Source organism: Callionymus lyra, chromosome 14, assembly GCF_982586985.1.
Source record: "Callionymus lyra chromosome 14, fCalLyr1.hap1.1, whole genome shotgun sequence".
NCBI lineage: Eukaryota > Metazoa > Chordata > Actinopteri > Syngnathiformes > Callionymidae > Callionymus > Callionymus lyra.
Window position 1 is genome coordinate 20,643,508 of NC_141831.1, and position 15,808 is coordinate 20,659,315.

The 15,808-nt window shown below is 38.1% G+C and overlaps 1 protein-coding gene across 1 annotated transcript in view; it reads left to right on the forward strand.

Moving 5' to 3' along the window:
• Positions 1-15,808, forward strand: part of pdlim4 (PDZ and LIM domain 4) — a 44,174-nt gene that overhangs the window by 7,276 nt on the left and 21,090 nt on the right. Inside the window, exons 2-3 of the mRNA XM_087807217.1 lie at positions 6,423-6,574; positions 15,101-15,182. Coding sequence (XP_087663343.1) covers positions 6,423-6,574; positions 15,101-15,182 — 234 coding nt within the window. The remainder of the gene's footprint in view (positions 1-6,422; positions 6,575-15,100; positions 15,183-15,808) is intronic.

The window sequence follows — 15,808 nt, forward strand, 5'->3', positions numbered from 1 at the left end:
TTACAGACTCACACCCTTGATTATACATAATGGCTCCACAAAGGCATAATCAAGGTCATAACCGCTGCTGCTATCGGTAAGCAAACAAAAGCATTTGACACATCGCCAGGAATGATTCTCCCTGTATTCCGAGACGCTCGACTGCTCCCACCCAGAGAGAAAGAGAGTGTCCGGGTGGAATGCACCGTGATGAAATATTTGACAGGGGTCACGGCTAACAGTGGCAGGTTCTCTTTGTGAGAGCTGACATATACCGTTGATGGTTCAAAAGACACCGGGAAGTGACGCTTGTTTGGTGTCTGTTTGCTTTTCAACGGGGCTGTGTGCTGCTTTTCAAAAGATCTGCTCAATGACAGATCGCATTTTCCTGAAACCTCCCCTGAGGGCGAGATCATGAGCCAAGATAGAAACCATTAACTGTTGGAGTGGACAGGAATGCTTCAGGGAAAGTTATATGGCCGTGATTAAGATGCGTTTCAGCACTTGTTTATGCCTTTCTTTGGTCTGGCTTTTTAGTTGGATCCCATAAGAGGATTTTAACAATCTGGCTTAATCAGCTTAAATCATTAAAAGGATGTCTTTAGGGAAATATGCAATTGTGTTTAATTCAAAATCATTGGCGACTATTTAAGGAACTAGATGATGCCTTCATGAACTGTTTTCTTATGGAATAAGACACTGACAACAAACTAAATGAGTTGCTTAAATAAGTGAAATGATGTTTCCAATAGCTTTTTTATACAGCCTGCAAAAGATTAAAAATGTATACTTTGATAACATTTTTTAATTAAAACTGGCATTTATTGTGCATCAAAAAAGTAGATCAACTCCAATACATGTTGAGATCATCAACTATACATATAGAAATATAATGAGGCAGGAAGGGATTTCAATGATGATTAAAAAATAAATGAAAATATCTAGAACAAAAAAGAGGTAAGAGGAATATCTTTAAGTAATTAATAACAAAAATAAGCTATGAATTAGTTGCTTATGGATCAAGATAATTAATATAATACATGATGACTTTTGCCAAGTGAAAAGCAACTTGTTAACTCATTTTATTTGGATGGCAATATATAAAAAATCATATAATTTGGTAAAAAATGATGAATCAAGAAATAATTCACCTCAGTACATGTCGATAGTGTTACTCATGGAAGTAAAGATAAATCTTCTTCGTCAGCAAATTATGTAGGGTGTGTAAAGGAAAGCATTACAGTGATTCTAAATTTTACTCTGGAATTGCCACTTCTGCTCTGGGAACAGCATTTTAGCCGCAGGCAGGCTACCTCCCCAGACTTAAGGTAAGCTTTCAATTTTGTACCAGGGATTCTCAATGAGTACCTTTAAACCTGTTGGCAAAACACGAGGGTTGGAGTAGAAGCAAGAAGCAGAATTTAACACAGATTCAAGCTGCTCTTAAAATTGTTTAAAAGTAAGGCGCCAACTACCCTTTCCCCACAATGCAACCCTTCTCCCGTTCAAAAAAAGACATTAAAACAATTATTTTCCTCACGAGAAACCAGCAAAACCACGTTCCAGCTGACCTTGACAGTCCTGCAGGTCCTCGTGTTGACTCTGTCGTCTCAAAGCTGTCATTTTCTAACCGACTTCTCTGTTAGCAATTTACTTGTCTTCACTGATGCCGATGTACGTGTTTACGTTGTCAGAGTCGTTTCACTGCCTGCTCCATTTGTGGCGCGTCCACACTGACTTTCTTTGACAAATGACTTGGACTGCTCCGACTATCTGTAAAAAGAACACAGAACAAGAGCATCTGCTGTTTTGAATTTTTGTTATTGAATAAAATGTCAGGGTTTAAACACGAGGCAGAAATTATGCCCGAAGACATTTAGAATTTTGATTTCATTCGAAACAAAAATGTCATTATACATCGTTTGTACGTTGTCCTCAGATGATTCACACCATTTGAATCATATTTTGGCAAAAATATCACATGCACGGATCAGACAGTACATTTTGAGATCACAAAGTTATAAGAAATGAATGTTAATGGAGACGCCCTTTATTCATATTTGCTTTAACTTCAGTGTATTTAAGAAAAGTCCCACCATTAGAATGTTCTAACCAATGTTCCCTCTAATTTTGTTGGCGTCTGAGCAAACACAGCATCTCCCTGAGGGGTCCCTTGTATCACTGTGAGCAACATCAAACGTACTGTCATCAGGCCAGGATCGCATCCATTCAATATTAACTTGGGATAATATAATTGATTTATATAATAACCATGTCATCTTTGACATTAATATTATGATTTCTAGCTACAATATTATGATTTAATTATCAATTTATCTAAATTCTACATTCAAATGATATAATATTTTGGTGGAATAGTCCACATCTTCAAGAAGACATCAATGTCAGTCCATGATTGTTACCCATGGAAAGTATTTATTTATCATAATCTTAAATTTCATCAGTCATGATGGAAGGATGTGTGGATTTAATCATCTTCACATAAATACTGACTTACATAAATAACTAGATTCAAATAGTGCAGTCCGTGAGGAGCATATTTCCTCATAAGAAGATACTTTTCCTCTGAGAGTAACTTCCAAAAATGTCCATGAGACCTGGTCTTAAGCTCAGTGTCAGCCTGTGTTAAATCTCATCCTCCACTGCAGACAAGTTCAGACTCGTATGTACTAAGAATTGCATTGATTTCCAACTAAAATTGGTCATTAATTCGAACCCAAATGGTGCACAAAAAACATTAAGATGTAAGAATCTGTGCGTGACACGAATTTGAGCCTTTTTCCATGTCAAAATCAACAAAGGATTCAGACGGGTTCATCCCTTTCCATGCCTCCATTTCAATATGTCCATCATGTTTAAATGAAGCACAAGACTTACATTTCTCCATTTCTGTGATCATGAAAAAAACAAAAAACAGTTTACAATTGCTAATTTTAAACATGTCTGACATGAATCACACTATTGTAAATGAGTTTAGATGTGCTCCGGTGTAAATGTTTATATTTTACATACACGGTTATTAACAAGAATACTGCATTTACAGAGGCGACCAGTGGATTATTTAAATTGTAATAAAACGCGCATTATTTTGTTTGATATTTTTATTAAAAAAAACAAAGCTTATAATTCTATATTGTTTTTCTTAACTGCGTAAAATGACTTTCAGGAAGTTTGCACGTTTTGTTCTTTTTATTCTCGATTCATATTAACTTTGCCGTACGTTCACTGGAAAAGGCGGGAGCTCAGATTGGCTGCTGTGCATGTCAATCAAATTGACAACCAATCGGCGCAATAACTATTTGATTGACATGTACAGCAGCCAATCTGAGCTCTATTCATATTTTATTAAATCACGCGATCTTCTAGCAGCAGCTTGCTTTAGAATTGTACAAAAATAAAAAGTCAGAATTATAATAAACATAACTTTTTGAAGACAAACTGGTCTTTATTTGTGGAAATCAATGCAAAAATACATAATGTAAAAAAAGAAAAATATGACCGTAGACATATAAAATGTATAATATATAAAATATATGTATACTTATGAGAAAGGATGAAAAAAATGATCCTTTTTGTATCTTATTTAGTCTCATTTTTATTCTTATTTCTATATATTTTCTAAGTTTATTAATACACAAATTAAAAAATGTAAATAACTGGGGACAATACAATAATCCAAAGGCTAACTTTAGGACTTAAAGAATTTAATCAGCAATTAATAATGTATAGAGTATAAAATAGTATTAGTTGATTTAATCAGTGACAAGCTTAGCCATCCTTGAGAGGCTCAAAGTAGAGCCATCTGTTTTAGTTAACCTGTCACTGACCTTTTTTTTAATTGCTATTTAGAATTCCGGCTAACAATGTTTGCAAGGCTCTAATTCACTCACATAGAGATTGTTGGAGTTAATGTGTACATTCACACACAGATAAGAATATACGGCCCCTCGTAGCCACCTCTGAATGTCATTGTGGCGCTCGACCTACTGCTGTGAGAGTGTGTGTGTGTTTGTGATTCATTCACAACAGTTTGTGGTCTGATCCCGAGGCTGTATGTATGTGTGTGTATGTGAACTTTACTCAACTCTGACACAACACAGGCACAAATCCAAGACCCACATGCTCAGGAGGGAGGTCGTGCTAAATGACGTGGTTCGACTCCAGATAGATTTCACGGAGGCGTATCTTTATTTGTCCTGGTGTAAATAAATGATTTTTACTCTTGTGTAACAGGGAATTCCAGCCTATGGTCAACAAAAAGTTCCTAGGTGTTCTCTCCTGAATGTTTTTTTGTTTTTTTTTCAATAGGTTTGCATTTGTGTTAGGATTTATTTTTAATCATCAAATACAAGCCATTGTTTAAGTTAGAAATGTGACTTGAAAAACATATTTTTCCACCTCATGCATTAATATTGATTACTATTAAGCAAGACTCATATGAGACTCAAAATCAGAAAACATGTTTTATATTCCAAATTGTTATTTTATTTTATTAGATTGCAGATTTACACGATTATATTCAATTTAATTTCTAATCTTCAGCCTATACGGTGATACAAAGTATTTTAACCTTAAGAATTTAACCTCAAAATGACTGCAGCTAGCATTGTTAGCGACTAGCTAAGATAGCAAATTTACAATTAATTTTAAAAGATCCTTGACTCTACGTCAATGCTCATCAGAGTCTATCCAACTACCAAAGATAAAAAACTAATAAATCACTTCAGCTCTAGCTTGTCTTCTTGAGTCATAGGCTCTTGAAAGGTAGTGAATGGTGTCATCTGCAAAGAAACAGCATCTTTGTATTAGACAGAACCTGTAAGCGGGATTATGGGCATAAATCAAGGTTTTTATGTTGGAAAAGATACATTTATCTATAACTATAAGTCAATTTATTATCAATTTTAGTAATATAGGAGTATATATAGTTGTTCTCCTTTCTTAAAATGAAGAAATTGTAAATGTTCTTTTGCAAATGACTCAAATGTAAATGTATATAATGATGTTAAAACATGCTTTATGTCATTCACAACACTTTAATAAACAGTTGTGAGTCGTTTAACCTAATGAATGAACGGGTTTTGGACCCAGTGGCTAAAGTGGCCCTTTGGGGAAATAAATCGTCTCCATAATGCCTCTCAGTCAGGAACGAGGGGTGACGGTCCTAGGCTGTAAATAAGGAATTCCACATCTGAAACACACGCCTCGGCTGTTGAACTTGCGTTTCGCCTCTCCTGCTTAGTCCGGCTCAGTACTGGAACTAACTATTCCATCGTGGAGCTGTAATTTGTCTGGGGTTAGATTACAGCTATCTCCCGAAAAACTCTGTGTTATTAGCGAACACCGGCTCTCTCATTGGACGCGTCGAGGTTACTGACTTTAGAAAACACTGCGGCGTCAGCCGGCGCAGCTACAGATGAAGACGAATGAGTCCAAAGAGGCGCTCCACTTAAGAAACGTGCGACAGGATGAAGATTAATCGCAGACACTCGACGTATGCGTAGATTATAAAGTGATGTATAATCTTAAATCATCTGCTCCACGTGTTATTGTAAACCCAGGTTGTAATTTAAGCCTCTCGACTGAATCGTGAGAGACGTTTGGAAAATGATTGACAGGTGGCACACACCTCTTTTGCATTTACTAAATCCCAAAATTGTAATCCTTTAATGATTCCTTTTTTTTTCCACCACGTATGACTGAAAATCCATCTGTCTGCAGCGACTGTTTCCAGCTGTTTAAACTGTCTATAATTCATGTGTTGACTCGTCAAAGCCTGACAGAGAAAATAAAAGTAAGTGAACGCAAAACAATAATCTGATAATAGTAGTGTTCAGTTTTCATGTATAAAATATTCACTCTTGGCATTATTATTTTTTAAGTATATCTAGGAAAGGCATTTTTGTATTGTCACTATTATTATTCTCTTAATGGGGTCATATGTGCCTGAAGCCTATCCCAGCTACTTTGGGTTAAAGGCGGGATAAATTCCTCAAAAGGTCAACGGTCCACATGATGACAGACGACCACTCGCACACAAACAGACTATATGAAGTCCTGATTAACCTCTGGATATTTTAGTGACTATGGGAGGAAATTGGAGTTCCTTGAGAAAAAACGTTCACTGGGATAGAATAGAAAACAAGAATGAAGGTGTCAACCAAGTTACCTTAAACTGGAGTGTGTTATTAAAGCAATATAGCACTGTTTGCCTTTTTACTATCTGATCCAGTTTATATGGCCTGTTAAATCTACTTTATCTTCTGGAATCAATTGACCTTTAGCTACGACGTTCACTGACATTTCTCTGTGACTACTCACTTTGTGTGTTTGATTTTGATCGAGGACTCGCAATTTCTTTCAAATCCAGTCATGAATGCACAATTTTAAATCTGTTCTTTCCTCTTTCCTTTGTTATCCAGGTGAACCCCGGCAGCAAGGCGGCTCAAGGGGACCTGTGTCCGGGCGACATCATCCTGGCCATTAATGGCGACCCAACAGAGACCATGACACACATGGAGGCTCAGAACCGGATCAAAAACTGCAACAGGCAGCTTGCGCTCAGCATCTGCAGGTATGGACCCTTTGATCAGATACACTTCCTTATGTAGTCGTGGCTTGTTCATCACACATCTGTGCCTCACATTTGCACAGTTAATGACAATTTCCATCGTGGAAATGCAGTCTTATGGTTATGCCAGACTCCGCTTTCGTGCTGCTGATCGATTCGGTTTGAAGTTTGAAGCCAAAGCCATTGGTCTTAAAGTCATTTTTGCAGCCATCCTCGAGTTGACTCCAAATTAACTGCAGATTGTTGCACTTTCCCATTGGCTTCTCTTTTTTTAAACCAGGTGTTGCCACTTGGTTCAAATAATAAATATTGGTTGGACAAATAACCTTTTGCCATTCAATTATCCTTATCCTGACATTATTTGACTTGAGAGTTGGTCTTAAAGTTGTCAGGTTTTTTTTTATTAGATCTCATGACTAATGATTGTTTAGGCCTCATAACCAGAACTTAATTGTATAATTGCATGATGTAAGAAAAGTTTATTGAAAGAATCACTCAGTTGCCGATTAGTCATTTTCAAGCTCCCTCTAAAGGTCTGAGTCAGAGCGCTGAGCTGATGGAAACCATACTTCGCTCCTATCATCGCAGCTGCTTTGCCCTTCTTGGCACGGGTGCGTTTTGTTCATAACGTACTTAAAGGATCGTCTCTTTTTTCTAAAGCGGCCTTTGTCAGGCTCAATAACGCTTCTGCGTCCAGTCGTGCATATCGTGCCTTTTCCAAAATGTTCTCCCGAGGTTAATCTGGTGCGTTCAAATGAGGTGGAAAATCATTCCGCACTTTTCAGCCTTTCATTATTCCTGACCAAGAGCGAAAAAAAAGCGAAAGAAAAAAAAAGTCTTCCTGTATTTCTGTGGTGGGTTTTGAAGAGGAGCTGAAAAGTGCTGAGCTAATCTGGCAGAGGGTGAATCATCGAGGGTGAACTCTGAGGCTTTAGGTCGGAGCTTCCAACGGCTCCTTTTAGGGAAGCAGACGTCCCCCTCCTAAGAGACATCCGTCCATCCATTTTTTTTGTTCATGTAAAAATTCCCACAAGAACTTTTATATTTTTGTGACTGGAGTTCTCACTGTGTAAAAAAGTGAAAAATAGAGGTTGCATAACTTTAAATCAAATCTGGAGCTCAAATAAAGGAACAGGTTTGGGGTCGCAGGGTCAAGGCTTAGATGCTTTTTCAGCAACATTTCTCCAGCGGCATCAGTAGTGTCTAGGCATGTGAAGGGCACAATTTCATAACAGGAAGAAGACGAAATTCAGTTCATGGCTTCTAAGGTGGAGACTGTGGTGAATCTTTTATTGCCCACATTAGATAAAGGTAAGTATAGACGCCCAGCACAGTGAACTTGACTTGAGACATATCAGGAAGTCCTTTTTGTCTTTAGATTCCATCTAGGGTTATATAAGTGTTGCCCAAATCGCAAACCATGGATACCCTTAATCCAAAATTTGGTTCCATGAAGTAGAGATATGCAACTCCAGAGACATGACAGTGTGGAGAGATTTAACACTTGTATTATCTTTGGGTCAATATGAACCGGTGGCCCGAAAACAAACATGTGTTAGGTATCCCTTGTGTTGACTCTGGTTCAAAGTGAAACTCCTGGCTTCCATAAATACATGTGCAGTGTTGAAGGTCGTTCGCCTTGACCCAGAGACAATACAAGGGATATCACAAACACATTTTTTTTCAGGCCACATACGTGAAAAGGCAAAGTTGAGCCATGGACTTGGGGTCATTGCAGGGAGTAGATTCTGTTGGAAACATTTATTTTTTTATGGAAACATTTGGTGGAAATTCTGTTTGAGCTCTTTAATGATGCCATACATTTTTCCGTAAAAAAACGTTTCTCTTCTTGCATTTATCATTGTCAGACGTCTGTTTTATCTTCAATCTATGTTTCTAAACTCCCCAAAAGTAGAAATAAAGCAGACACAGTCGCACCCTGATTAGCTGTAATTATACAACATATTCACTGGCAGGTTTGTGTTGCTAAAATAACATGCTTCACTTCCCAAAGAAAATAACACACTTATAACGTGACTGTCAATGCTAAAGAAAAAGCGCCATGCTACTTAGAATTATAATTATAATGTACCTAAATAATTACCCTCTGTATTCAATCTCAGTAATTGGAAACAAGACTCAAATGACTCATAACTGAGTACGTAATAAAAATATGAGTAAATAATACGTTGTGTGTCCATCCACAATATGTCGCTGACGTCAATGAAAACAGTGACAGACCTAAAGAAAAAACCCGTCCCTTGCACACTCAGCCATAAAACAGTTGTGTCACGGTATCAAAGAAAGAGAAGGAACAACCCTGTAATTGTGTGTTGCTGCCGATGGACAAATATGAGTCTACGCATCTGCTGGGAACCAAAATTACAGTCCACCGGCTGCATCTGAGCATGAGGTCTTGCGTGGAGTGCAACAATTTTTCTTTGTAACGCCTCCACATTTATTACTTTTTACAACCTAGGTTCTTCATAATCCCTATTTGGGAGAATTTTAAAGAGCACTTTGTTACATGGGGACTTTTTTTCCCGGGACGCTTGTTAAAAAATAAATGCAGACAAAAATGAAGGCTTCTGAAATGTGGGTCACCAGATGGAGTTGTTTGTGAGGTAGTCTTAGATATCGTCCGGATGGGGGTTTAATTCATACGTCATTCATTCATCTGTCCGCTGCTTTAACCACAACCCGATATGCTTTTGTCAACCTCTTGGGGGCAGAAATCATAGCCAAGAAGTTCATACTCCTTCTACCCCATTAAACTCCTACATCTATTCCAGGGGTATGTATTCCAACATCTATCCAGGTTCTGTCCAGAAACAAATCCCCGGTTGGACATACACTTTTTCCAAGACTCATCTCTCTCAACTTGGAATAGCAGAGGTTCTCATTTGAGGCCTTCCTGGGTGAAATAGCATCTTGTATTATCTAAAAGAGCATTAGAAAGAAATCATATTGTAACTGGTCAAGGAAACAGGTGACCAACAATTCCAAACACCACCTTACACTGGATAGACCCAACATAAAACATACAGATTACCAGTGAGTCTATCCGTCAACTTGATTTCAGGGGTGTGTCTCAAATTGCGAACTTCTGCACTTAAATTTACACAGTGCACAAGTGCGTTCACACTGAGCAGTGTGCGTAAATGTAGTTTAGCGCACTCATCTGGCACACTAAAACGGTTAAGGGTAAAATTGAGTGAGGATCGATGGACACTTTCCACCCTTAACGTCGGCCATCTTAGTGACGTAGATGGCGCTAAACGGAAGATACGTCACTGACGTCACTGCTTCTTTTTAGCAGATACCAGTGTACATGTTTTGGTAAAACACTCAACCTTAAAACAACAAAACAAAAATAATAACAAAATTAAACACAACTAAATAACTTGTTTTGGTTGGCAAAAATCGCTTTCAAGTGTCGCCGATGATCGCTGTCAAGTGCAGTCAATGGCCAGTTGCAATAAGCGTTAAAAAGTAGTAGAAGAAGCTGTCCAGTCATTTCTGATAAGTGCGTAGCAACAGTCTTTGACTTGAGACTGTATAACCCTGTCGCAATTTGTGAACTGTGCAAGTAAATGCAATTTCTTAGAGTGTACTGTAAAGCAGGGCACTTAATGAAGTGCTCCATTTGAGACACAGCACACGACTTGTCCTAAATTGTCTTGGTGGTTTCTTTGTTGGTTTCCCTTCTGCGGTACCTCAGAGAATACCTTAATTACCTTGTACTGTAGTTGGAACAAACCCTCTTAAGAATAAGGGAACTATTTTTTCCAAAACAGCAGTTCAATTAACACTTTTAGAAACACTGGGTGGATATCATCTGTACTATGGGCCACTGGAGATAAATGTAACCACAGACGCTGAGTCTGTAGACTCTGCTTCAACCACCTCAAATAATGGCAAAATTTCTACTTTCCTATAATGTCTTATGTTAAGGTTTGCTGTGCCTAGATGTAGTAATTGCTAGTCCATAACTCATTGGACGAGTTGTTTCTTTTCTAATAAAATAACAAACCTTTAAACACAAACTTTGTTTTTTTTCTCTTAAAGAGGGGGCTGCTGTGATCAAAATTATTATTTGGGTGAGTTTTGGCTAACCCTGTGGAGAAATAGTGCAATAACGTGGTCCTTTACGTTTTGGTGTTTTTATTTTGGCAGCTGAAAAAAAGCTCATGACTTTCAGGGACACTGTGCTTTGGCCATGTTACTTGGAAAAGCCAGAGCTAAATGATTGGATTACAAAGAAAACCATATTAAAAGCAAAAGGAATCGATTAAAAACATGCAGCACCGACAATTTTCCTTTTTCACTCTGTCTTGTGGTGGAGTGGAAGAAGATCGTGGCTGCATTGTGAGGAAAAGCACTGCTATTTTCCCCTGTCACAGATAATTAAACAAAGCTGTGTCATCTTTGTACACACACTGTCCATTTGGACGACTACAGGCCTGTCGGTGTCATGCAAGGTTTGTGTGTTTCCAGATTCAAACATCACAATACATGAACCAGCTGCGGGTGAACAATATGTCCCCTTTTAACTTTTGAAATATTTTCCATTTTCAACCCTCAAAGTCTGGAACTCTTGCTCACAACACCATCTGCTCACTTTCTTAAAGGTTAAATACAATTATAAATCACATCTGATGTATGTACATATCCATTTTAGCTTTTTCCAACTTTGAGGAAGGCCAAGATTAGACCATGGAAACCCTAGATAGATTATTTCACTTGAACGTCCAGGAGAACTTAAGGATGTTTCTGCTAATGCTATACGGGTTAATGTTAAGTTAATGTTAAGAAAGTTAAGGTGAATAGAGTCACTAGTCAATAGCCATCAATACAGAAACCCAGTTGAGACTGTTTAAAACATTATTGATGACATTGGAAATGATAGATGGACCTTGTGTTCATTCAACTACCTTTGTGTGGGAGAAAATTGTTTTTGGTACTTGAACTTCAGAACAATCTGTGAGCTTGAAATCAAAAAAGAAATAGAGCTCTCCAATGACCAATATGTTTAATAACAGAGAGAAAAACCAAGTGAGAGAATAGTTGAAAAGAGTTGTATGTTGTTCTTTGAGTTAGTATTGAGTTTGAAGGGGTTTTATCCTAGAAGGCAAGTTGAAAGCTTTTTTTCTGTTGTTGTCTTGGTCACAAGTTTCCACAAACCACACATGTCCTGCCACTTTGTAATTTTGGGTAAGGAAAGAAGTAGAGAATTTTCTAGGAACTTCTAGCTTCTAGGAACAAAGGGCGCAGTAAGAGAACTGTAGCCACTCCAGTAGCTCCACAGCAATGATCTCTAACTTTCTGGTTTTAATTATTAATTTATTCAATCGATACTTTTGAACTCAGAGATAATCATCTGCTTTAAATATAGTCACCTGAAATGTTTACACTTCATAGGTGTGTATATTTACTTAGGTTAATGGAATGTTTTGTGTTATTAATGGGTTTGGGAACATTAAATGTGTTGTAAGTAAGTAAGTAAGTAATTTGTATTTATATAGCGCTTTTCCAGACCAGGGTCACGAAGCGCTTGAACAATCAAAACAATATTCAATAAAGTATATACCTTAAAGGTCAAGATAACACTGAGAACAACACAGGAGTTCCAGAAAATCAAGGAAAAGCCTGCACGAATAAAAATGTCTTAAGATGTTTCTTAAAGGAATCAGTAGATCCATCAAGTGCAAAGAGAGAGAAAGATCGTTCCAAAGCTTAGGAGCAATAGCCTGGAAGGATTTCTCTCCTTGTGCAGAAATCAGGTTCATACAGACCGCTTGGACAACCGTATAATTAATTTCATGGAAAGAAATAATCAGCTTAGTAAAGTGAAATAAGGGACCACCAATATTTTAAGAAATGATGGTCAGTCCGAAGAAATTCCAAAAAAAAGAAATTTGAATGAGCCCAGAAGTTGTGTCCAAACTTATGGCCTGAACAGTATCCTATAATAACAAGTGTATATTTGCATTTAAAGACAGGTTTGAGACAAAGCAAATATTCCTAGATTCTGACTAGATTCCGTCACGTCAGCATTCACCTCTGCTGTCTGGCTTTGACTCACAGCTGAAGGCCGATGCAGACACTCTCACCGACCCAACCAGTCCAGCTGCAGTGGAGACAAAAAAAACGACTCACACACACAGCTCTCGGCAAACCAGCATCCTCTCATGATCTCCCGGGTCTCTTTTTTGTGGTCAGAACTTCAGTGAAGCCTCAAAGCCTGTGTTATTGAAAACTCCCACTCCACCTCCATCATACATTCATCTTGTCATCACCTAGACACAGTTTATTTCCACGAAAACCCCCTCAGGTCTTCTGAAAAAGGCCTTTACAACTCTTGGAAAAAAAGAAAGACTGTCTCCGTTTACTCACAGAAGAGAAAACATTTGACCTCTTCTCATCTTTCAGAAGGAGCACAGAAGCAGTCACATGTGATAGATAACGGAGGTGCAGGACTCTTGCTGAACCCTGAAAATGTTCCGCGATTCGCCACATCTTAATTTGAGGGATAATGGTTTTCAGTCGTCAGTCTTTCACTCCAGCCGCGTCATGGTGATTGTGTTCGGCCAAAGAAAACTCATCCTCCATTTGAAAAACCAGATCTCAGCAGCGTGGAAATTAGAGTTGGCAGGGAAGAGCCCTCGGTCTGAGGAAAATATGACCAACGGGAACCATTTGGGAAGTTGTCCTGATGATCTGACATTTTATCTTCTCCTTCTTGTCATGTATTGAAGCTTGCAGTCATCACTTGGGCACCAGGAATTTGCCATAATCTTAAAATGTGCCTGCAAAAAGTTGCAGTAGCTTAACATGATTGTAGCTGGGAAAAAAAATGTATGTGGGTCTTTGATTAAAGGAAAAAAAAAACTGGTCCAGGCCAGGGCAACTGACCTCGTCTTCTATCTTTTCTGCCGCCTTTTCCTGCTAGACCTTCTGCTTATCTGCTGTAGAAGCTAACAGAAAGGGGATTGAGGGAACCATCATAGAAAAAGATACCCTTGAGTATGTATAATCCTGAAAAGTTAATGTAAGCAATTTGTAATACAAATCAAAGACTATTTCTCAGTGCTCAATCTGTCAGATTTGTTCAGTGCTACATTAAATCTGTCTCTCCACTCCCATGTTCATCTCCTTCTGTAAATGTCAACTCCATTATATCACTTTGACCTTCACTCTGCTCAAAAGGCTATTTGTGCATGAAGTCAGTCAGATAAATTGTCAGGGATTTTCAGGGAGGGATCTCAGCCTACGCAGTAGCTGTTCATCCACCAGACATTCGGCGCCTCATAAAAGACTCCTTGATAGCTCGACTTACATTAATTCGGATCTGAAGATTTGTCCACCGACGCCATGCCAGCCATGATGGATGACCTCAAGTTTCTTCCAAAATCCAATGGTTGATTTATTTGTCGATGGTGCCAATGAACAGTGTTCGAAAAGACAAATAGCCTGTCCTTCAGATAATCTGTCAATTTGAGTTCACGCTACAGGAGAACTGGATTCAGATTCATTTGAAACTTAAAACTCTCAAGACCCCAAAAGTTAAGTGGATAATGTTGATCTGACACAAGATTTTCGTTGAATACTTTACATTCTAGTTTGAGGTAACTGGTCAAATCAACCAGTGTGTGTAAAGTATGACCCTAGAACTGTTGAACTGTAGCCTTCTCTTGTGATTTTGCGACTCAATTATCCCAACAACTTCAAGGAAGCTTAAACCTTAGAAAGGAGTACTGCAGGAAAAACTGAACTGAATGAGATTAAGGTGAGCTAAGTAATAGGTCCAGAAGGATCTTCATCCTCCACTCATCTTTCTCTCAACTGTAGAAGGCTGCCAGAACTGTGAGGATCACGTTCTTAGATTTCTGGGATGTGATGATGTGGACCAATAACTGACAAGATGGGCTACCTTAATAACCGACCTGAAGATACGTGAAGATGCAGGACTTTGTGTCAGACCTGGCTTTGTTCCTGTTCCCCCAATACTTGACAACAGAGATGATCAAGAGTCAAGGTAGTTGGTGCAGGACTTTGCGGACTAGTGTCAACAAATGACCTCCAAAAAGATGGTGATGGATTTCTGCAAGCATCAATGTTAAGACATTGATAGGGTGTCACCTGATTGTTCACCTGAAAAATTACCTGGACTGGGACAACATTGATGCTCTCTTTAAGAAGGGTCAGAACGCTTAAGAGGACCAGAATGAACCAAACATCAAGGTGACATTCAACTGGATAATCGTATTCCTCTTTCCCATAATTGGGTCACCAGGTGGAAAAGCCTACCCCAGGTACTTATGTCGTAAGGTTGGGGACACCTTGGGTAAGTACCAGGGCAAATTCTGAAAGACAAACACCAAAGATTCCATCTGGAGTTTGCCAATTATTGTGATCTCCTTGAAGACCCTTTTTCATGTTCACCAAGAAATTATTTTTTTACTCTTTTATAAATTACATGTTTTTGAGTAATGATGTGATTGACATCTGTCTTTTTCCCTCTATCAGGCCAGGACCAGGAGACAGAGTGTGGTCGCCCACTGTAAGCGATGATGGCAAGATCAGCCCTTTCACAGAGCCAGACTCGCAGGTATTTAAATACTTTTGAAGTCCTAAAAATGTGTTTTTACTCTTGTCATGTTACAAAAAACAATTCCTTCTTTTTATTTTTTTAATTCTCAGATAGTTTAAGATAGGATAGGATTCAGGCAGTTCTTACACACTTTTATTAATAGTTGACCATTTTGTTAAGTCATTTTAAATGAATGTAACCAAGGTTGTTATTTTTTATTTAATCTGTCTATCATTGTACTGGTATCACAGTACAATGACTACTCTTATGGTATTTAAAAGAAGAAAACGGGTATGTATGGCTTGCACGTTGGCTGCCTTGAAGAGTTCAATAAGAGGGAGTGAGGTAAAGAAAATTAGAAAATTATCTTTTTTATATATATATAAAACTACAGATAAAGAAATATTAGGTTAACATTGTTAGTGCTTTGGATTTAAGTCACAGTAATGTTACATTACTGTTATATAACTACTGTAAATTTAACTTATCTTATTGGTATTATTTTATCATCTGAAAGGGATGAAACATTATTTTAAATATTCTGCATCAAATTTAAAATCTAGAGAAACACAACATTGAACTCGGTGGGTTAAAGAAGAAAGAAATACCTTCATAAACCATTGAAGTGAGCATTCTATTGAGGT